Source organism: Branchiostoma lanceolatum, chromosome 16, assembly GCF_035083965.1.
Source record: "Branchiostoma lanceolatum isolate klBraLanc5 chromosome 16, klBraLanc5.hap2, whole genome shotgun sequence".
Lineage (NCBI taxonomy): Eukaryota > Metazoa > Chordata > Leptocardii > Amphioxiformes > Branchiostomatidae > Branchiostoma > Branchiostoma lanceolatum.
Genome location: NC_089737.1, coordinates 8,415,203 through 8,437,217, shown reverse-complemented (window position 1 = coordinate 8,437,217; position 22,015 = coordinate 8,415,203). Strand labels below are relative to the sequence as shown.

Below are 22,015 nucleotides of genomic sequence, written 5' to 3'. Positions count from 1 at the left end.
TGTATTTTTGCTACAACCGCCCAATGTAGTACTGCAAGCTAAAGCCCAAAACAAACTTTCAAAAGTACACGCCGTTTGACTATGTACTATTTGAGAGTAAACAAGAACTTTTGTGTTTTTCCATCCCCCAGTACCGTTGTGTTTGCCCCATAGTTTATTTGTTTAGTATCGCGGGGGGACAGGTTTCACTTACACACCTGTCCTGCATAAATTAAGTCTCATTAGCATCTCATTACGCTTGCGCAGTGGCGTCCATCCTTGTTTCCTAGTTTCCATCGTACACTAGGCCACCCTGGGGAGGGTTTGCTCTGGCACTTAAGACAACTCAAGATTTATAAACTGCAAGAAAGGAACTATCAAAGGAGCCAAAAAAATTCCGTTTCTTAGGATGTGAGCACCGTTGTCAAGATATCAACGAAGGAAAGCAGCACAGAGATTTGTTTGGAGAAGTCAGGGGAGTGATTTCTTTTGCATAACAGGTTGCGCTTTTTTGTGAGTGTTTGGACCATGATTTGGACTTAAGGGTATCCTTAACGATGCACGATGCTTGCTGGATACCATGGACCTACTCTAGGAGGTGTTAAGAGAGAGAAGTATTTCCCGACGGTGCCCGAACGTAAGCTACCAGTCGTTGTAGCGGCCACAGGCATGAAAAACGCCGCCAACAAACAGAGCACGCCGCCTGGGATCGGCAGAGGCGCACAAGACGGCGCCATGCTACCAAGACTCGTAGATCAAGGATCCAAAATCGACTTCGGAACTATCTCACCACCTAAGGAGCCCGAACAAGCATGGCAGGCCTTACCTAAGGTAAGTCTACCATTTCACTCTTTATTTTCTTAACCTTCGCGTTACCATGGCAACGGTTGAGCTTGACTTCTTAAGATAACCTTAAGGTTGACCAGAAAGTTTAAGTGATAACGTCATGAGTCGGTTGCTAAGATGCAGCTATGCTTGCCGAGTCTGAAACCACATTCTTAAGACGGTGGTTGAGTTTAGCAGCAAGAAAGTAAATGGAGCAAATCTTTGAAGAGTACACTTTGAACTGACTTAAGTATGACTGAGAACAGAGTGTGTCTGGGAGCAATACTTCAAGTAAATTTAAAGGAGGAAATATACTGCCATACCTTATAGCACCTGTTGGAAACTTGCACCTGTTGTCAGGTGCAAAGATGGCAGGTGTACATGGCAGGTGTACAAATGTGACTGAAATCAGTATATAACTTATATATCAGTTTGAAATTTACTTTACCATACTGTTGACTCAAAGATATATATTTTAGATCCAGCTATGAAAATTTCCTCCTGAGAAATACAAAATTGCAGCTTAGTTAAAAGCTTTTAAGTCTGCTGACTTATCAGACTTTGCATTATCATCTTTCATTTATAATTTTGACCAGATTGACTGAAAACAGAACTACAAGCTTCTCCCATCCAGTTAGAAAATATCCAGCATTTGTGTGTATCATATTTTCACAATGTTTGAGGCTCTATTCACCAAAGGCAATTAATGCTAGCAACCATAAATCCCAGGTAACACACCTGGCACCTGTGAAACTGCTCACCTGAGTGATTAACACCTAGAAGATTTAGGGGCACTTAAAGTTTTACCCAGCTTTCCATCTGTCAATGGAGCTTTAGAGCAAGGGCCTTTTCAAAAACACAGCCACTATTATACATTGTATTTATTGTTTTGTGGAGATTTTCATCAAAAGCTACAATTTCCAAATTGGTTTCTGGGGTAAACCCTTCTTATATTTATCATTGTGTTAGAGAAGGTAGATTTAGATGTTATAAAATCTTAACACATTTTTACAATGTAGTGTTGTAATGTCATATTCCAAAGAAAAAAATATTAGTCATGTTGTAAGGTTTAAAATTATCCATTGTGCTCCCAAAAGCTGGAAATTCTCTCTCTTTGGATAATTATACAAATAGCAATACTATAATTAGGGTACAGTGTCAGTTTCTTGATTAAAATTACTGTGTGTGTTCAAGAAAGGTTGCTATCTCTGTCTTGGGCACTAAATCAAGATAATTGTGCAAATGGTGATCCTATGATTAGGATATTGTGGCAGGCTTATCAGTCTAATTATGACAAATGGACCATCCTGTTTGGTATGTGATGTTATCAGATTGGTGTCACTAAGTACAGTTCACTTGAATTGCCTGAAGTCAGTAACGGAAGTGCTTTAGAAAATGTTAGGACTCAAAAAGTACATGGTGGTTTTACGGCTAGCCGTAAGTGTTGTTGACCTATAATCTAAAGTTTCTGGGTTTGAATCCCTAGCAATGTTGTGCCCTTGGGGAAGTAATTTTAAACCCGTCCTATTTTCTCACTCGACTGATGTGAGAAGCTTTGATTTCGGGACTTCTTTTTGGATGAGACGTAAAGCTGCTCAGGCCCCAAGTTTGAGGAGAGCCACACCTTGAGTGCATTTAATATCCCACCACACTATAATATCTAAAACCTTACAGTGCAGTCTTACAAAAGTTGGACTTACTGTACAAAACTTGTGGTACTAGACTGAATAAAAGTTCTAAATGGGAACTATGTGGCTCCAGAAGTCTTACTAAGGGACGACTGTGATGTGAAAGATGTCGGCTAGCTTGAGAAATGAATCCAAATTTTAAACTGTACAAAACTTGTGTGTTACGCCTAAAGCCAATTCGCCGTTTATGCAAAGCAAACATAGCAGACATGGACTTTGTCATGAAGCATTGTTACAGTAGTAGCTCTTGAGATAAAGCTGTGAAAAAATATATTGTGCACTTTGATATTTTCAAAATGGTTGCCAAGCATGAACCAATTTAGCTCACATGAATTTGAGTAAAGTTATCAAATTTGCTCATAGATTTGAAAAAAAATCAGTAGATAATTTCACAAACCTGAATGAAAAAAAAGGTCTCTGAACAACTCCTTTTCCAGTATAGCAAAATTGCTCCAAATGCATTTATTCAGCTTTTGTTTGCCAATGTTTTTATGTTCAACGGTTATGCTTTTTTATGAATGGCAGAAGTACATATTAAAAATAAGGTAATTTCAATAATTTTCAATCAATAAGTGTATCTACTGTACAATGGGAGTACTAGGTTGAGTTGGTTGTCTACCATTGTAGAGTCTTCGTTTTTTTCAAGCTGCAAACCTGAATAATCTTAACACTCTTTATGTTATGCAAGCCCCTATCTCCACCCAGAGCCTGCATGCCCTTTTAGTAGTCAGTGTTATCAGCTGTTTTGATTTGTAGGCTATGAGCACTCAAATTTAATGTAGAGCATAATTAATGCATTCCATGGATAGCATCATTTTCACCAGAATTCAGGGTTAAGTCACAGATGCCAACCTGCCTGATTTAACGTAATAAGTAGCATAGCCACTGCCTTTCTGAATCTAGCATAGAGAGTAGGTGGTAGCCCCCCATACAGGCCCCCACAGAGGCTATCATAGACCTCAGTTCTTGCAGGATTTGGAGCCTGGGTGGCATCCGATTACTACCAGGGCTCCTAAACTACGCTCATAAATTTTTTTTTCAGGGCAGTGAGTGTAGAAGGCCTGGTAGTAATCGGATGGCATACAGGCTACAGGGTTTGGGTCCGTACAGGTCTACACAAGTCTGTACTGCACACACAAGTGCCAGATATACAATAGGTTCTGTTTGGAGTGGACTCAGGCCAGTAGTCAGGTCCACTCCAACAGGTGGCAGTTGACCCACTCCGTGGTCAGCGGCGCATGACCCTTCAAACAGCACTGATGCAAACTCCAGGCTCAGTCTTGAGGTCTTAAGATTTTTCTCTGTCCTCTCAGTGTGAGGGAGTGTCAGGGATGTCTCCAGGACCCGTCCCTCTGTCCCAGGATGGAAATTTGCTTGTTGGTGGGACGGAAAAAAATTTACCCTGTCCGTCCCCAAAGTCTGACCTTTAATTTATGACCTAGAATTTGTGAAAAATGCAAGCCTAAAATGGCCGATTAAACAACAAAAATCAACAACATGAGTTCTCTACAATGAGTGGGACGGAGACAAATTTGAAGCTGGAGACAGCCTTGGAGAGTGTTGAGTGAAGCACTGCAAAGGCAAGGAATCTAGGGGGTTACAGGGAGATGCTTGTGGGCAATGTGGTAAGGGCTGTTGACTAGGGTTCTCCGGGGATTGAATCCCTAGCAGGCCCCAATTTTGTGCTTTTTGGAAAGGCACTTTCCGATTTTTTCACTGGACTCTTGAAAATGAATGCTAAGATTCATTTAGGGGCATCCTCGCGGACTGGACATAAAGCCAGAGGTCCCGTGTTTGAGGAGAGCCATGTCTATATAAAGCACTGAAAAGATCCACGACACTAATAAAAAAGTGTGAGCTAGGGGTCCATTTCGGTGTGAGCGGATCAAACCTTATACAGTCCTTGTTCAATTAACAGAGTACATTTAAAACCATCATAAAGATAGATACTCTCAGTGATGGTGTGAACTAATAGTAATGATGAGTACCTTTGTTCAGATAGGTCATTTGAATTCGATACAATTTCTTATGTCGAGTAGAAGAAACAGATTGAAGAAATCTATGCTCCAATGTTCTTTATATATATCAAGCTCGAGATAAAAGTCTACCGCAACGTTCTACATGTAAGATTCCTTTTTGCGTTTCTCAGGTTCCTGTAGTCACCCTTAAGAAGATGTACTCATCCTTCAAGTCCAGTAGTGCTCCAGCCGACCCCGGGGAAAACCTCAACACCCTCATGGGCCACGACGTTCCAGGGCCGTTACCATGGCAAACTAGAAACTTCAGGTATGTACCAGGGGTGTTACCATGGTAAACTAGAAACTTCAGGTACGTACCAGGGGTGTTACCATGGTAAACTAGAAACTTCAGGTACGTACCAGGGCCATTACCATGGTAAACTAGAAACTTCAGGTACGTACCAGGGCCGTTACCATGGCAAACTAGAAACTTCAAGTACATACCAGGGGTGTTACCCTAGCAAACTAGAAACTTCAGGTACGTACTGGGGCCGTTACCATGGCAAACTAGAAACTTCAGGTCCGTACCGGGGCTGTTACCCTGGCAAACTAGAATCTTCGGGTTCGTACCAGGGCCGTTACCATGGCAAACTAGAAACTTCAGGTACGTACCGGGGCCGTTGCCATGGCAAACTAGAAACTTCAGGTATGTACCAGGGCCGTTACCATGGCAAACTAGAAACTTCAGGTACGTACCAGGGGTGTTACCCTGGCAAACTAGAAACTTCCAAACTAGTCAATTCCAAACTGCTATAATGTACTGATTAAGAAAAGACTTGTGTATTGTGAATTATGATTGTCTTCTAGTTTTGCTGAACTGTTTTAAGAAGTTTGACGATGTTCAACGTTTTTCTTTGACAGATCGTCTACAATGCTGCGCTGTGTGCCGATCGCTCGTCGGCATCAGGACATGTTCGCTGGACACTCCTTCTCCATCGCTAAAACTAGACCCGTGGCTTTCCACACAGACAGATATATGGTAAGTATGTGACTATTAGCACAGAAAACTTGGATTAACAGGCAGATAGCAATGAACAACAACTGTTGTAGAGTGAAACTGACGTTGCCACCAAGTACTAGATAGATTTAAAGATCGCTTACAGTTAGATGTGCAAAGGTTAGGTGTGACAGGTCGTTCAGTGTAATATAACCATCTGCTGTCGCGCCACGTGCCTGCGAAGTTATTCCAGCTATATGGATACAGATACAGAACAAGGTACACAGTGTGGTCTATATGATGATGCAAAGTAGATATCTAAAAGATGAATCAACAATTTTATGGCCTGTGAAGAAGGTCCCCTTCAAAATATCAATTTTTGAAAGAAATGGCTTTAGAAATTTTGTTTACTGAAAATAACATGTCCACAGAAAATGTCAACTGAGTCTAGCAATCAGTGGCAAGGCACCCCTTTCCAATGGAAACATTTCTGAGAAAGAGTTAGGTTGGCTCCTAAGAAGAAATTCTGAACCGAGATTTTATAATGTATCAAGTATTGTATGATAATGGTCTATGGATCATTTGGTGCAGGTCGTATAGGTTTATTTCCAACTTTACTTTTTTAACAAAAGATACAACAAAGAGTTACTCAAGCTACCACTTCAAATATTTAACTAGAACCAAGGGTTATCTACACAGTCAAGAAACGTTTAAAAATAGGAACTGAACACTGAAACTGAAATGTTTAAAAAGGTTACAATTTCTTGTTGCTGAAAGTGCGGTGACAGTTACAAATGGTCCGTTGATTATTTTGGAATAAAAGTAGCCCTGCTTAAGAGTAGTAACAATAGTGGATATTTGTTTCTTTTGGGGGGTCTATTTGTACAAGGAAATCAACAATAGAAATGTAAACGAGGGGTGAAATTTGTAACATTGTCTAATGTTTCAAGGTGCCTTTGCTTTTTGAGACACTTTCTTTCGCCGTCGCCTTTGGCAATGTTTTGGTTTGATACGTGATCTGTATTATTGTCATGGCAACAGCGGGGAAGGTCAATGCCAAAGTCAGAGTGTGTTAGCTTAAACTTACCCAGGATAATATGCAAATACGACCTTGGAACTAGTTGCTGCCAAGTACAGGAGAGGCAACCTCACACTCAAAAACCACCTGTTACAATCGAAAACCACCTGTTTCAATCAAAAACCACCTGTTACAATCAAAAGCAATCTGTTACAATCCACAACCACCTGTTACAACTGCCAACCACCTGTTACAACTGCCAACCACCTGTTATAAGTGACAACCACCTGTTACAACTGACAACCGCCTGTTACAAGTGACAACCACCTGTTACAACTGACAACCACCTGTTACAACTGACAGCCACCTGTTACAATTGACAGCCTTCTTTTCATTTTTCAGTGGGATCCGAGCAAACTACCATCGGCAGAGGAGTAAGTATCGTTTAAAAATGTAGCTTTAAAATTCAACTTACCATTCTATTGAACCATGTGAAATTGTCTTCACTTGATTAACATATCTATTCAGAGTTTTCGTATAAACCCTGGTTCTGCCAGATCTTTCCTTAGTCACTGACTAAAGATAGCGGATGCTGTCTGAAACGTCTGACTATTTCAACATCTTATCCAGTTTTATCTTATTACCTGGATGTCTAACCTTCATCAACGTAACATTTTTCTTTGTTTGTTTGTTATGATTGTTTGGAGCTCTCTCTTTGTGTGACCTATGCTATTACTTTCCTACATAGAGAACTACAGCAAAGCAGGGACAAATCAGGCACCAACCTTACTGTTACTGGTCTTTCTCCACTGTAAGTCTCACCTTTAGTAAAATTGTTCAACTCAAAGGTACAGGCACTACATGATCTCTTCTTCCACAAGAATACTCCTTTTCTCTTTGAAGGATACTGATGAAAAGAGGGAATGAAACTGGACTCTTTTTAAAACAAAACAAATCAAGACACTTGAATATTTGGAAATCTTGACGTAATTGCGATGTCTCAAACACTAATTTTCAACACCATTTACAAACATATTATACAAGTACCGGTAGAATTATTTTCAAAAATGTGTATTACGTAAGGCCATACCAATTCAATTTCTTGGTTAACAGATTTTTTTGGTAAAATTTTAGCACAAGGGCATCATAAAAACAGAAGGCTGTGGTGAAAACTTGCACCTGACCCTGTTCACTCCCTGAAACTGTGTGCACCAAAGTGCAAACTTTCCTCTGAGATTCTGTTTTCAAATTGATTTTCTAATCTAGCATTTCTTTTTTAAATTCTGTTAACCAAGAAATTAAATTGGTGTGGCCTAATGACTATAAAAACCACCGGGCCATTGATATACAGTCAAGTACTTGTACATTGTCAAGTGACCACATAATGACCACCTGTCCAATGTGACCACTTTTATCTGGTTGATTCCTTAGATAATTTTTCCCATTGAAACAAGCGTAAGGAATCTTGTCTATAGTGACTACCTGTCTGCTGTAGCCATTTTCTTTAAATCTCTTGAATAGTCGCTGTAGCTATACTGTAAATGCTTTTAAGTTTGTGTGGTTTTTATTTCGTGGTAGGGAGAAAATGGACTGTTCGCGGTGGTTCTAAGTTTGCGTTTGAAACAATTGTAGCACTACAGTCATAGGTCCGCAAAAAGTTTCGTGGTGGTTTTAAGTTCACGCTGAAAGTTCACCGCGAAAACCGCAAACATAAAACTACCGCAAACATCTCTGCATTTACAGTAACTTAAACTCTGTCAAAAGCTCTTAACTATTAACCACTGACTCATCACAACGTCTTATACTGGCACTTAGACTGTTTTTCTTTTTTCTCCCAGACTTGCTCAGAAGGAGCGTTTTGAGAAGGAGTTGAGGGAGATGGAAGAAATCCGTGGACAGAAGAGGAAACGAGAAGTCATCCCACATCGCCTCAGGTTCAACATGTCCATGGAGGGGCGCCCTGCGGAGTACACCGAGAGGTTAGTTACGGACACGGTCATGTAAGAAATTTATGCAAAAGTTAGCTTCAGATTTGTGGCGTCGGTGTGGCACAATGGTTAGAACGTTTGACTCAGAGTCAATAGGTCCCGGGTTCGATACCCTTTATTCTTATAATTTGCAATTCACATTACATGCATGTATTTGCTATTTTCCAACTGCTTCGTACGAGTTACAGTATGTTGAATTGACTATGGTCCAAAACGTTTTTTTGGAAACGGATGAAAATTGATGCACCCTCGGATGTCATCCATATTCTATTTTTCAATATAATCATATAATTCATCCATATAATCAAATCAACATGGCCTTATCTTAAAAAAAGCAGAAGATATTTATCGTCCTCTCTTTTCAACCAACTTTTCTATGTTGATTCCCAGATATGACATCGCTGCTGAGGTCCAGAAGCTGAAGTCCATCATACTCCCTCCTGCTGCCAAGGAGACTTACATGGGGAGGGGCTTCAGGTTCCCAGAGTAAGTGTCTGTCTTTTCTGTTTCTCTTTCATTCTCTCTATCCCTTTCATTTCCCCCCACCTTCTGTCAGCAACTCTTTCAACCTAACCCTTTGTAATAGCCTTCGGCTAGTTGGGTAGCCCTGGCTGTACTTTTTTTACGGTCGAATAAAAATCAATTCAACTCTTTCAATCTCAATAAGTTTTGGTCATTGCCTAATCTCGCCCAATGTGTCAGTGCTGTATTGTTGTCAAAGTAAGTGTCTGTCTTTTCTGTTCTGTGAACCGTGATGAGGGAGGATATAGACTCAGTAATTAACGTTTGGGACCACATTTTTAAGAAGTAGATGTTGATTATTGCATTGTTTTTTTGCTTGATAGTTGTGTACTATGTGTTACACTTCTGTACGTTTGGGGCCCCATTGTGATGCCGTTCCCTGTAACAGTGTATTTTAATTATGTACTAATTTAATAAGATACTTTATTACGTTTGGGAACGCATCTATAAGCAGTTACACCTGTGCTGCAGTACAATGTGAAGGTGACAGATGGTCACCGAAACGTTGGTAGAATAAATCACTTGGTTGTGCAAAAAGAGTTTTCATTCCGCCTTTTCTGTTTCTTTCATTCTTTCTATTCCTTTCATTTTCTCCCCAAATAACTGCGGACACACATTCAAGCAAACAAACATAGCAAGATCTGCAACTGTCTCCATAAAGAATTATTTAAATTTACACTTACCCTTTGTGCAGATCAATTCAAAAGATTAAAGGCATCCAGAGCATTTTATGAGGCTTGAAGCTTGAATAAAAAAACTCCAGTTTCTAGTCATTCCTACACATAGTACGTTTCAATAACACTATACCATTACATATCGACATTAAAGGAGCAAAGTTACGATGTCGTTGTGTGGTGAGAACTGATAGAAAATCCAAGCCCTGATAGACTTATCCTGACTGCCCATCACAAATAGCGGTTCGGCCAATGGGAGAATGACTGCATGTCCGGCAAATATTTGCATCTTTATGTTTTAGTTTTGCATTTCTACGTTTTGACGGAGGTGGGTGGGGCTATGGTGTCAGTCTATTTACACTAGGCGCGTGAAACTAAAAGATCACCATGTAGCTTATTTTTGTGCCGATTTTGAGCACTTTTGATAAGAAATCCGCACGTAAATGTGGTAAACAGTGGCATTTATTGTCATTTACATAAAGATTACAGCAACTAGATTATTTCCAGTTTTCAAGCCTAATAAAATGCTCTGGGTGCCTTTAACCAAATAAAAATGCAATTCACTTTGTGTTCCAGGGATCACTTTACAAAGAGACCGCCCATAGTGAGAGAACCTAAAGGTAAGTGTGGCATACTTAAAATGTTCAATGAGAATCTTGTGTTTTAAAGTTTGAAAGACAAAAAAAAAACTTAAATCATGTGCTTCATATGTTCTACAGACATATTTATTGTCTTGTTAATATTAGTCATATTCATCACATACAAAGTGTTTATGCAAATTAAAGATGTTTCATGAAAATCTGCTCACATGTCAGATTCCGTATTTCATACTGACAACTTTTTTTTGGTCATCATATATGATGAAAAGCTAAATGATAAGTTGTAATTTAGAAGTTTTTCCAATATACAATTGTATATCAACTACTGTAAATGCAGAAATATTTACGGTGGTTTAATTTTATGTTAGCTTTGTGTTTTTCGCAGCGACTGTTTCACCGCAAATTTAAAACCACCGCAAACATTTTTGTCCAATACTGTACTGTAGCAGTATGTGACTATACTAAGCGCTGCCCCGAATTTCAAACCACTGCAAACACTTCATTTTCCCCTTTAGCGCGAAATTAAAATCACGCGAAATTAAATGCATTTACAGTATTATATGATTATCCTGGACTGCTTCATTATATATGATGAAGAGCTATAAAATGATCATTGTAATTTTTCATAAAATGTTTCAAACATGAAATCATATATTATATGGTTATCCTGTATTTTGTTTTTTTGCCTCTGTTACCAAAACACCTGAGTAATGCGATACTTCATCTATTTCAGTTCCGGCACCGCCAGTCAACAGTAGGCTGTCTCAGCCTGAAGATGGTGACCTCCGGGAGTCAAAGGTCAGACGACAGGTCACCATACGCACCCCTCGCAGGCCGACGCGGGATATCCCATCCGAGCTGAGCGATCAGGAGTCCCTGGACTCTGCCATTGGTGGGAGGGTGAAGAAGGAAACTATGAGACCTTCCAGTAAGTTTTCTTTTTGTTTCACTCCCTGAGGGAATCAAGTATAATATGTTTTAGGCTTGTCTATCTGTCTGTTTGTGTGTCTGTGTGTGTCTGTGTCTGTGTGTGTCTGTGTGTGTGTTTGAGTGAGTGTGCTTCTGAAATTCCCACCAAATGTACACAATACAGCGCTGCCATATATCCTCAGAGCGTTCAGCTTAGAACCAAGTGGTCCCAGGTTCGAATCCTGCCATGTCACCGATCTTGTGCCCTTGGGAAAGGCACTATACACGACTTTCCTCACTCCACCCAGGTGTGAATGGGTACCTGACTTTGGTTGGGGAAGGTCGTATTGAGGTCACCTGGTGGCGCCAAATGGAAGCCGCCCAGACCCTTGCGATAGTTCCACAAAATGCAAGTGTGGATAAAATATGTATATGTTGTGTATTATGTGAAACCTGTAAACCCTGCATCAATTCAGCATTAGATTAAGGCTGCCATTGCAGGTAATTTCTGACCAATAAAAACCATTATTATCATTTTATTGCCTATGTAGGAAGACCTTTAGAATCTGCCCCTCCGCCCGAGCCACCACCCCCCATCCCTGAACCACCGGTGGAACAGTCCGCCAGTGATCAGGAGCCAGAGGAGAAAGAACTGGAGCCACAGCCTGGGTAAGGGGAACTTCTTTTTTGGCGATGCTTCAGGGGCGAGCCTAATGGTATAGTATTGTGTGCAGTCTTGAAGACAAAATGTGTAACCCACCAAAATTACCATCCACTTTCAGTTGCTACCTGATCATACAATACTTATAAAAAAAGACTAAATTTACATGCATTGTGACTTAAATGCAACCCAGTTGTCTCACTGTCGACTCTACCAATCATAAACGGCAAAACTGACCGCATTTTGGCTGACCACATCAAGCTTTCCAAGCTTAAATGAAATGTGATTTGCCATCTGAAATGTGTCATTTGCCATTTGAAAAGTGTACATCAGTTAGGATCAGTTGTTTTGTAATTCTAATTCATCACCCTCTCATACAGACCTGCCCCCCTCCCTCCTACTGTGGACCCAGAGCCAGAGCCAGCTGAAGCTCAGATGGAGATACAGAGCGTTTCATTGGCTGGGGATGTGGCAGAGGACAAGTAAGAATCTTAATAAGTTATTATTATTAAGTAGTATCCTGCTTGTTTTACAATATTAATGTGCTATCTAAAATGACATGAGGATTTTTCAGTATGACCAAGGACTTGAAGGTTTTTATCAAGCCTCTTTGTTATAACATTATTGGCAGCCTTTAGCCAATTTTGTCATTGGATGTTAATGATAAATGCTAACAATTATTATAATTTTGTTGTTGTCATTGCACAGAAAACCCTTTATCAAAAGAAGTTCCCACCATTGAATCAGATGCTTTCTTAGATTTAATACCTTTTCTACCATATAGCTGTTTGAAACTTGACCTTGTTTCTGGCTTCAGTCAAATATAATGATGATTGTGATCAATCAGGTCTAAGCTAAGTTAGTCTATATTGTATAGTCAGAAGTTCTTTCCTGAATGTCACAAGTTGGAACCAATCAGGTTAGAGCATACAGATTCTGACAAAATTTGCATGATCTGTTTTGTTGTTCTCTTCCTCCAGATTGGATGAAGGAGAGGAACAGATGGAGATGGAACCCAGCATCACTACAGCCAGTCCTGAGAAAGATGTCTCCTCTAACCTGCTACAGGTACAACTTAAAGAAACTTCTTGGCTTTCATGTCTTCAAGAACTTCATCTTATAATGCTAGAGATAAGTGCAAATGCAGACAATTTTGCTTTAAGTGTATTTTACGTTATCGTAATTTGTAGGATTGAACATTACATGTTGTTATTGATTACAATTTATGTCAGGCAGTACTGAAGCGCCGACTAGTAATCCATGATGGTACTGCAGCCAGTAGGTAAAAATTCAGTAACTGTGTGGGTATCTCTAATGTCTACATGTACCTAACCAGCACTACCCTGTACTGTGTATATATAAAGTTAACTGCACTGATTGTTGACACGTGAAAAGCTAAAGAAAGAATTGATGAAATGGTTTCGAAAAGAGCCACCACTTTAATCTTCAGTTCCATAATTTCATATACTAAATGGTTATCATATCTTTTCAGACCACAAAACTAAGTAGACTGGTGTCTGAGACAGAGAAGGCCATGTATGAGAGACAGTTCAAGAAACTGGACACAGACAAGGATGGGTGAGGACTATGTCACTGTTGTTATGTTATACTGTATAGTGCATTCATTTTTGCAATGACTTTAATTTGCCTTAAAAGGCGAAAGAAAGAGTTCCTCAGCATGGTGGTAATACATTGGAAACCCATTTTGTAAATATTTTAAGTACACTGTGTCTTAATTTTGTGGTAGTGAGAAAATGAAGTGTTTGAAGTGGTTTAAGGTTGTGGTTGAAAGAAGGCAGGCTGAAGACAGAAGGAGCATTTTTGCAGTTTTTTAAAGTTTGCTCTAAGAGGTTACCGTGGAAACCGCAAATAGCTAATTGTGAACTTAGATGCATCACATTATTTGCAGTGTCATGAATTTGCAATGGAGAGGTCACCACGAAATTAAAAACACCATGAACATTTCATGATTTGCAGTATTGTGTGCTCTCTGAATCAGCCACCTCATTTGCATACCAGACAGTTCATTTTGTATGCAAATGAGAGACAAAGTGCACAATGTGGTTACAAACAAACCAATGCCAAAGATGTTTCCTTATTTGTATATTTGGGACATCTTATAATGCTGAAAACGAGTTTAGTATCAAAGGATGGCGTTTCAGTACCATGGAGAATAGAAACACCATTGGGCAAATTCTACACCTAAAAAATCCCTTATAAAGACTGAAATGTATGAAAGGTTAAGAAAAGGATTTGTCCAGCCTTACACCAATGCTGTTGATGATCATGTATCCATGTTGTTTTTCAGGCACATCACATTTGCAGAGATGAAAACACAGATGCCAGAAAACTTGTCTAAAGCTCAAAGCAAATATGTCAAACAGGTAAATTTGACATACTTTTACTTTGAATAAGCAAACAGCTACTATAAGTCTGATTTTGACACCTTTATCATCTGATTATCAAAGGAAATCATTACATTATATGACTTACTGTATTTGAATATTGTATGAACATTTTCTCGTTACATTGAAACATTAGTTTGAAGTCCCCTTTTCCTCAACTGAGGAATTGGCAGCTAGCGACCTAAATACAAATTTTTGTACTTAATGAAACAAATTAATTTTTCTTCCTATTATTAGTATGCTCTTTCATTCATTTTATAAGTTTTGACTGGTTGCACCCCCCCCCCCCCCCAGGTGTATGACATCACTAGTTCCTCCACTTTCTTTGGGCTGGAGGAGTTCATCAGTCTGAGTCTCCTGTGTGAGACCATGTCAAGGGTCGGGTGAGTAGAGAAACTCCGGTGTGGGACCATTCAACATCTTATATGTGCCCAACAAAGATCATAATGTTGTAAAGGCTTGGATGGGTGTAACAATTTGTGGTTAACATGAAATGTGTCAGGTTAAGTGTGAGATCTAGTCTTAGACTTGACATTCTTCTACATGTATCTGATATCACAGTGCTTGTCAGGACAAAAATATATAGTTTATGCTGATATTGCTCATAAAGGTTTCAAAGACGTCATCATTACCCAGTATACTGTAAATCCATTTCATTAGTGAGGTTAGTAATTTTAGCAGTGAAGGGCAAAGAGAGTGATTCACGGCATTCAATTTTAATGGTGGGAACAAACATCACTGTCTCTAATGTTAGTAATCAAATGTTTGCAACAACAAAAATTTTGCGGTGACCAGTAAAGTAGCTAAAATTTATTTACTGTTAAGAAATGAAGAATTACAGTATCATAATTGACTGATGTTTATTCCAATTCCTTTACAGGAACACCATGCGAGAGATGTATGAACAGATAGACTTTGGAGCACTCTCAGAGTCCATCTCTCAATACGTGGTGAGTAAAAATTGCCAGTACCTACTGAAGGAAACTACTTTGATGCACTTTTCTGTTGAATATACATTTTTTGTATGCTATATACATAAACCTGTCACAGCTGAGATGCATCAATGAAGGTTAGAAATCTAGGTAACAAGACAAATAAGATACAGTTCTCTCTAGTCACTGACGAAAGACAGCGGATGCTGTCTGAAACGTCTGACTGTTTCAAAATTATATCCAGTTGCTTGAGTAACTGTTTTTTGGCAAATAGCTGAGATGCTTTTCAGCTGTAGTATTTTAAACCGTGAGGTACGGGTAAGCTGTGTTGAGTTCACATGATTTATTATACATCATTCAGGAGCCAAGGATATGTCTTTGAGTCCACGTATAAATGTTTTCAGTTTTGCCATATCATCATCTAGTATATAGCCTGTTTTGATATGCCTGTGGCTTGTCCTGTCTGCTTTTATACAATTATTGCTTCAAATATTTTTAATTCTAGCTCCAAATTTGTGCTTGTTAACAACTAAATGTAATACTAAAGATGATACCATGATAGTTTCAATAATGTTATTCCTTGATTTACTTCCACAGGAGCTGTTTTCTTCTGTTGACAGACAGCAGACAGGGTCCATAACTATGAACTCCTTACAGGTATGTAACACTGTCAATACAGAAAATTCAGCCTTTAAGATGTGACAAAAAAGGAACAAGAAAAAAAAAGAAATCTATCAAAATTTCTGCACAGCCACAAGAGTCAAGTTCAGATTCAACTGTATTGCAGCAATGGCCTAGTGAGAAGAGTGCCTTAAATGCATTTGTTTGCGGGTTCAATCCCTGACAAAGCCATACGATGTATCAATTTGTAACATGTCTCTACTTATGAATGAAAAGCCTCTATTTGCACAACCAAGAGATTTATTCAACCAACGCTTTGGTGACCATCTGTCACATTAATCAAGGCAATTCTGACTGGTTCACATTGCACTGCAGCACAGGTGTCCCTGCTCATAACGTCGGTTGAATAAATCACTTGGTTGTGTAAAAAAAGCCTTTTTATTCAATGACTTGCCATTACCTGATGAAACTATTCACGGATGTCCCTACTTATGTTCTGTTCATAGGGAATCCTGTCTACAACACTAGGAAGAGATCTACAGTCAGACCAAAGATTACAGGCACAAATCTACTCCGCTTTAGAAAAGGTAAGAAAACATAATACTTTGTACTAATTCTTGAGTAGCAGAAAATGCACATGGATATACAGTCCTGTATTGTATCTTCATTAGAACTCATGAAAATTAGTCTTGAATAAAGCTACTAATTGTTGTATATACTGTATGTATAAGAAATATATGTCACAAAGTAAACTGAGGTACAAGTATATGATAAAGTCCAAATTCACTTCAGTTCAGTTTCCCTTGCCAAACAATCAGTACTGGAAATTTACTGTTAAGTACTGACAGCATCTACTAAGTAGTAAAAGATTCACTGTTTTACATTTACCAAATATTCACACTATACAATTCCCAGTAAATTTTCAGTACAAAATCAGTAATCAAGCCAGGAAAGAAACAGTAAATAATTAGTAAATGGCTACTGTCTCTACAGTAAATGCCAAGATGGACAACAGTAAATATTTACTGTCTTAACAGTAATACCTACAGACAAAACAGTAAATCCAGGAATTGCAAACAATAGACCACCTACAAAGATGGTGGGCACTGAACATGTGCAAGCACTAGAGCATCATTTTCTAAAATTGACTATTATACATTGTTAACATGTCTAAAGTAATGTTCTATCAACAGTAACAAGTTGTTCTAAGTGCCCTCTTGTTTGTTTCAGATTGAACACTCCCCAGTCACGTATATGGAGTACATGGCATACATTCCGTACTTCCTTTACCTCGAGGGCATGAGTGGAGCTTCCTGATCCCAGTAAAACTCCTAAGCATTGCCAGGACCCCCCCATGCAGACCCTTACCAAAGCTTGGATGTCACTCAACTTGGTTTGCCAGCACATACTCTAATTACATACCCACATTAGGGCATATAAGACAGTGTCCACATACTTAATATAATTTGTATGTAAGGATAGTATCCTGTATATAGTTTCCATGTAGTAGTGTTGTGAAAGATTGTATGCAACAGACCAAATTCTTATGCAACGTTGCATGACTTACGTCAAATACTGAGATTCATTCTATTAACAACTCCTTGTTATGATAATGAACTTGGCAATTTGCCTTAAACAGCAACCATTGGAGTAACCTTACATCTAAAAATTAGGAAAGGAAACAATAACACTACTTTAATAAGTACAACTTCTAGGAGTTCTCAAAATTGATAAGTTTGGTTGCCACTGACCAAATTGTTTAGGGATATTGTGTGCTGTGCATATAAGTGTGGCTGACATTGTAAATGTTGTAGTATAATAATTATAGTTCCAAGTTTGTAGATATGTGTACAAAGTGTTGTATAGATTCTTAGTTATTATGTTTCATATCATTTGTATCTTTGCTGTGGTTAAAGTTAATCAAAACAGGAGAGTTAAGTAACAGTATTACTACTTACATATATCCCATACATAAGATAGGGTCTTCTTGTGCTGCAAGTAAATTTTTAGTACAAAGTAATAATATCCGAGAATGTCTATGTCCTGACAATTTAGTTACTGATCTGAACGGTAACTAAGTAAGAAAATAAATTTGAGACAGTCACATGGGTACTGGTCACATCCATCGTACGATCATCGCACAATTGCAAATTGTGGGTATTCTCCGGAATGCGCATATGTCCTATGACAAAATTAAGCTGTCGTGTTAAGGATTCCTTTCCACTAGACGAAAATTCCCGAGCGACTATTGAACAACAAAATTTGGATTTGTGTGTCCGTTGGTTTTATAATTGGAATATGATGCACGATGTAAAAATGTGATTTTTAAAAGATAACAAAACACACAAAGCTTCGTTGTGTATGAAATTTGTTGAGTGATCTGACAAATTTTTGGTCTGTCAGCGGTCGCTTAATATGATTACAGCCTCTAGTAGAAATGGGTGTAAGGTGAAGGCTTAGATCCTTGGTTCTGTCACAGCCTGCTTGAACATCCTAGGGCAGCAAAGTCGTACGATGGCCAACGATGAATGTGACCGCATCTTCATGGACAGTGGATAGTTGGTATAACGCTCAATGCATGACACTATAACCAGTTGGGTCTGTCTATTGTTTCCTAAGGCCACACCAATTTAATTTCTTGGTTAACGGAATTTTCAAAAAAACTGCTAGATTGGAAAATCAACATGAAAACAGAATCTCAGAGAACAGGGTCAGGTGCAAGTTTTCACCCCAGCCTTCTGTTTTAAATGATGTCCTCGTGCTAAAATTTATAAAAAAATCCGTTAACCAAGAATTTAAATTGGTGTGGCCTAATAGCTACTAAAACAATTAGGTAAGACTGCAGAATATTGTGGTAGCCGTTGCAAGAAAGCACGTATCATGTCAAAATTATCATGTACCATTTCATAACTGTTGACAATTTGTTATCACTTGTAACGAGAGAGCTGAATAGACATACGAATTGCAAACTTCTGGAAAGTTGTTTCTTGTGTCTTTGAAATTTGTTGCTTTAGGATGAAGCTTGTGTGTGAGTCAACTTGTTTCCTTTTATTATTTCTTATTGATTTATTGCTAATCTAATAATTTCTTTTTTCTCTGTTTTTTTCTGAAAAAAATTCCATCTTATTCTTTAAGAAAATACTTTAAATACTTCTTAATCAAGAATGTTACCTTGCATAAGTGGGTGAAGTGTTGATCAACGCTGTGAATTACAAGGCAGACATCCTGGTGCTGAAAGCTACGTATTATTTATTTTATGAAATCACTTCATGTTTGGAAAGATGCAATCTACTGAAATTCAATGGATTGAAAATGAAGCTTGTCCCACTTGTTAAGATCAAAAAGTAGGACGATCGTCTGAAAAAATGATTTGCTGCAAAACTAGGTCGATGCAAATTGAGTCTGATTACAAGACGTCTGCTGTAGCCGATGAGACGCACTTTCACAAATTAGAAAGCACCACAAACTGGGACGATGAACCCTAAAAGCCGTGGAAAACTTACTATGATAAACTTTTGAAAGCGTTGTTAGAAATGTCAGTAAATGCAATATACAGACCATAGAGATGAAATGATTCCGCGGAAGATTCTCATACCGAGACCACATCTCAACTGCTGAAGTTTGGAGTAGAGTCAAGCAAAACGTGTATATATGTAAATATGTAATTACTAACATCACTAAGAGTTTCACTTGTACAGTTCTTTGCACATGTTCTTGTCTACCCCCCTTTCTACCCCTTGTTTGCACCTATTACTTACACTTACGCAGCTGCTAATAATCCGCCTTAAGGCGGGCTGAGCAGTAATTAATATGATGATGATGAACGTCGGTCCGTACAAAGACCATTGTCTGACAAAAAAAGATAAGAAAATTGAAGTTATACGGCCACGTGTCACGGTCATCGGGACTAGCCAAAACTATCATGCCGTCCAGGGAGGAAGAAAGAGTGACAGGCAACGGAAAACATGGGAGGATGATATCAGAGAATGGACAGGCATGGAACTATTATTGAAACATCAATTAAAACAGAAAATCGAGAAGACTGACCATGGAGAAAACGGATTGCCGGATCTTCTGTGGTGGTCCGACAGCCAAATACATGAGCACGAGTAGACTAAAATTAAGACAGGGATAGATTAGATGAGAGTTAGAAAATGATTTGAGAATATACTCAAGAAGAAATCTAATATTGAAAGATAATACTGAAATATTGAGAGACCAAAGATATGTTTAATATGTAGACAAACGCCTAACCGCCAGTATTGAAGCAAGTGCAAAATATAGGTACATATCACAGAAAAGTTTGTTTTCAAACTTATTGTGAACGAAACACAGTGATTACAAAACCTCAATGGAACACATGTGGCAAATGATATTTTTAACCCTCATGAATAGATATAGATAGTTTCTTTTTAGACTGGAAACAATCACACAAAGAACAGCATACTCCTTTACACTAAGCCATTATTAGCCTGTACAAAACACCTGGACTCTATACAAGTTTTGAAGAACTAATTTCCACAAAGAAACGAAAATCCTAATGACTCATCGCAAGCCTTTCATTCGAAATCAGCCTTTTGTAACTTTTAATTTTCGTCTTTGTGATTAGCTGTTTGAAAGAACACATGAGCCCATTGACACGCATTAGCATCGTGTGTTATATAAAGCCGTTAGACCGGATAGACAGTGCCAGACAGCAGGGCATCCCTTGAGACATATTCTTGACGCTTAGTCTTAGTCTTAGAAGACGCATAAGCTGCCCAGGCTTGGTTCTTCAGGAGAAGACGACGGACAACAACTCATAGTACACGTAAGTCTTGCATTACAACGTATAGCTCAAATATGTGTTCTTTGCGTGATGTATATGGAATCATACGTTAACTACTCAAGACTATATGTTGGCAACCGGCAAATGTTTTAGCTGTTTCTTGTTCCTCTTATCCTTTGGGGAATCTGGACTTTTGTTTAAACAACTTACCTGTTTTTGTACCTGTTATTATTCAAATGTATAGAAATGAGTGGTACTTGGTCCAATTTGGGACAACGGCAGACTCGATCGTCGTAGCCTCTACCAGGCTCCGTGGATGGCTGGAAAAATAGTAGAAATTGGGCAAATAAAGAGTATAGTATGCTAAGCGAGTCGGCTACGGAGAGAGGGTCAAATCTCTCTCACCCTGCTACTATACACCCTATTTGGCCATCCGCGGAGCCTGGTAGAGTTTACGACGAGTCTGCCGTCGGGCACTATTTATTGTCCTCTTCGCCTGGCCCATGGCTGCTGAGGGTATCAGGACAACTCGGCCAATTTCCAACTCGGCCCATCGCAAATCTGGTCAACTCGGCCCATCGCGGTGGTCAAATCGGCCTATCGGCAAATTTCCAAAAAATAAAACAAAAAAACACTCACCTTTCAAACTCACATTTTAAACCACAACCTCATGACTGCAATTTTTAATGTTTACCCGCCGTGTCCCGGGTAGTAACATACATGTACGTTTTAGTAACAATGTCTCCTTGCGTAATTGTCAGACAACTTCGAACTGTTGAGGTTTTTGGAGCGCTTATGCAATCAACATGATTTTAATAGAGACGGCAACTTTTTGTCAGACAACTTCGAACTGTTGACTTAATTTGAGGTTTTTGGAGACCCATACTGCCGGCGCTTATAGGCAGTCAACATGATTTTAATACAGACCACGTCTTTTTGTCAGACAAGTTCAAACTGTTGACTTTAAGGTTTTGGGGCCGAGTTGACAAGGGAGTTGGGCCGAGTTGACTAGGGAGATGGGCCAAGTTGACTAGGGAGATGGGCCAAGTTGACTGGGCCGAGTTGGTAATGGGCCTAGTCGTCCGACATCCGCTGCTGAGGTGGCAAAATAAAGATAAACTTCAATTTGCAAATGTTCCCCTGTATCTATAGTCCTTCTGGTGGATATGACTTACTCAATTCCGTTTTTTTTGTCTTCCGGTAGATAAAACTAACGCTGCTCAGCCGGACTTGTCCGTGGATTTGTTTTATTGTCGGTTAGAAGCAGGCGGGACCACTATAGCCGACCAGCGGAGTGCACCCGGCACCAAGGTAATTCTTCTCTTCAAGCCCCAAGCAGACGTAGGATCCGGCTCAGTCTCATTTATTACGGGTGATTTTGTGGCGTTTAGTGGTTAATTCAGTGGTTTACTCTTCTCCAGATGGCGTAAAGCAAAAAAAACAACCTATAGTACAAAGTAACGTTACATAG

General features: G+C 39.1%; 1 protein-coding gene across 2 annotated transcripts; it reads left to right on the top strand.

The window, feature by feature from the left end:
* Window positions 1-235: 235 nt before the first annotated feature.
* On the top strand, window positions 236-18,745 carry LOC136421950 (uncharacterized). Of its 2 annotated transcripts, XM_066409553.1 has the most exons (19): window positions 236-810; window positions 4,642-4,778; window positions 5,372-5,489; window positions 6,868-6,899; window positions 7,214-7,276; window positions 8,304-8,444; window positions 8,844-8,939; window positions 10,226-10,269; window positions 10,982-11,176; window positions 11,709-11,826; window positions 12,199-12,300; window positions 12,799-12,886; window positions 13,311-13,396; window positions 14,127-14,202; window positions 14,518-14,606; window positions 15,104-15,173; window positions 15,753-15,812; window positions 16,283-16,363; window positions 17,007-18,745. In XM_066409553.1, exons 1-19 carry the CDS (start codon window positions 544-546, stop codon window positions 17,091-17,093), a joined length of 1,950 nt encoding a protein of 649 aa, XP_066265650.1. In that variant the 5' UTR covers window positions 236-543; the 3' UTR covers window positions 17,094-18,745. The 2 variants fall into 2 exon arrangements, with proteins under 2 accessions (XP_066265650.1, XP_066265651.1); XM_066409554.1 differs by lacking the exon at window positions 7,214-7,276.
* The last annotated feature ends 3,270 nt before the right edge of the window (window positions 18,746-22,015 follow it).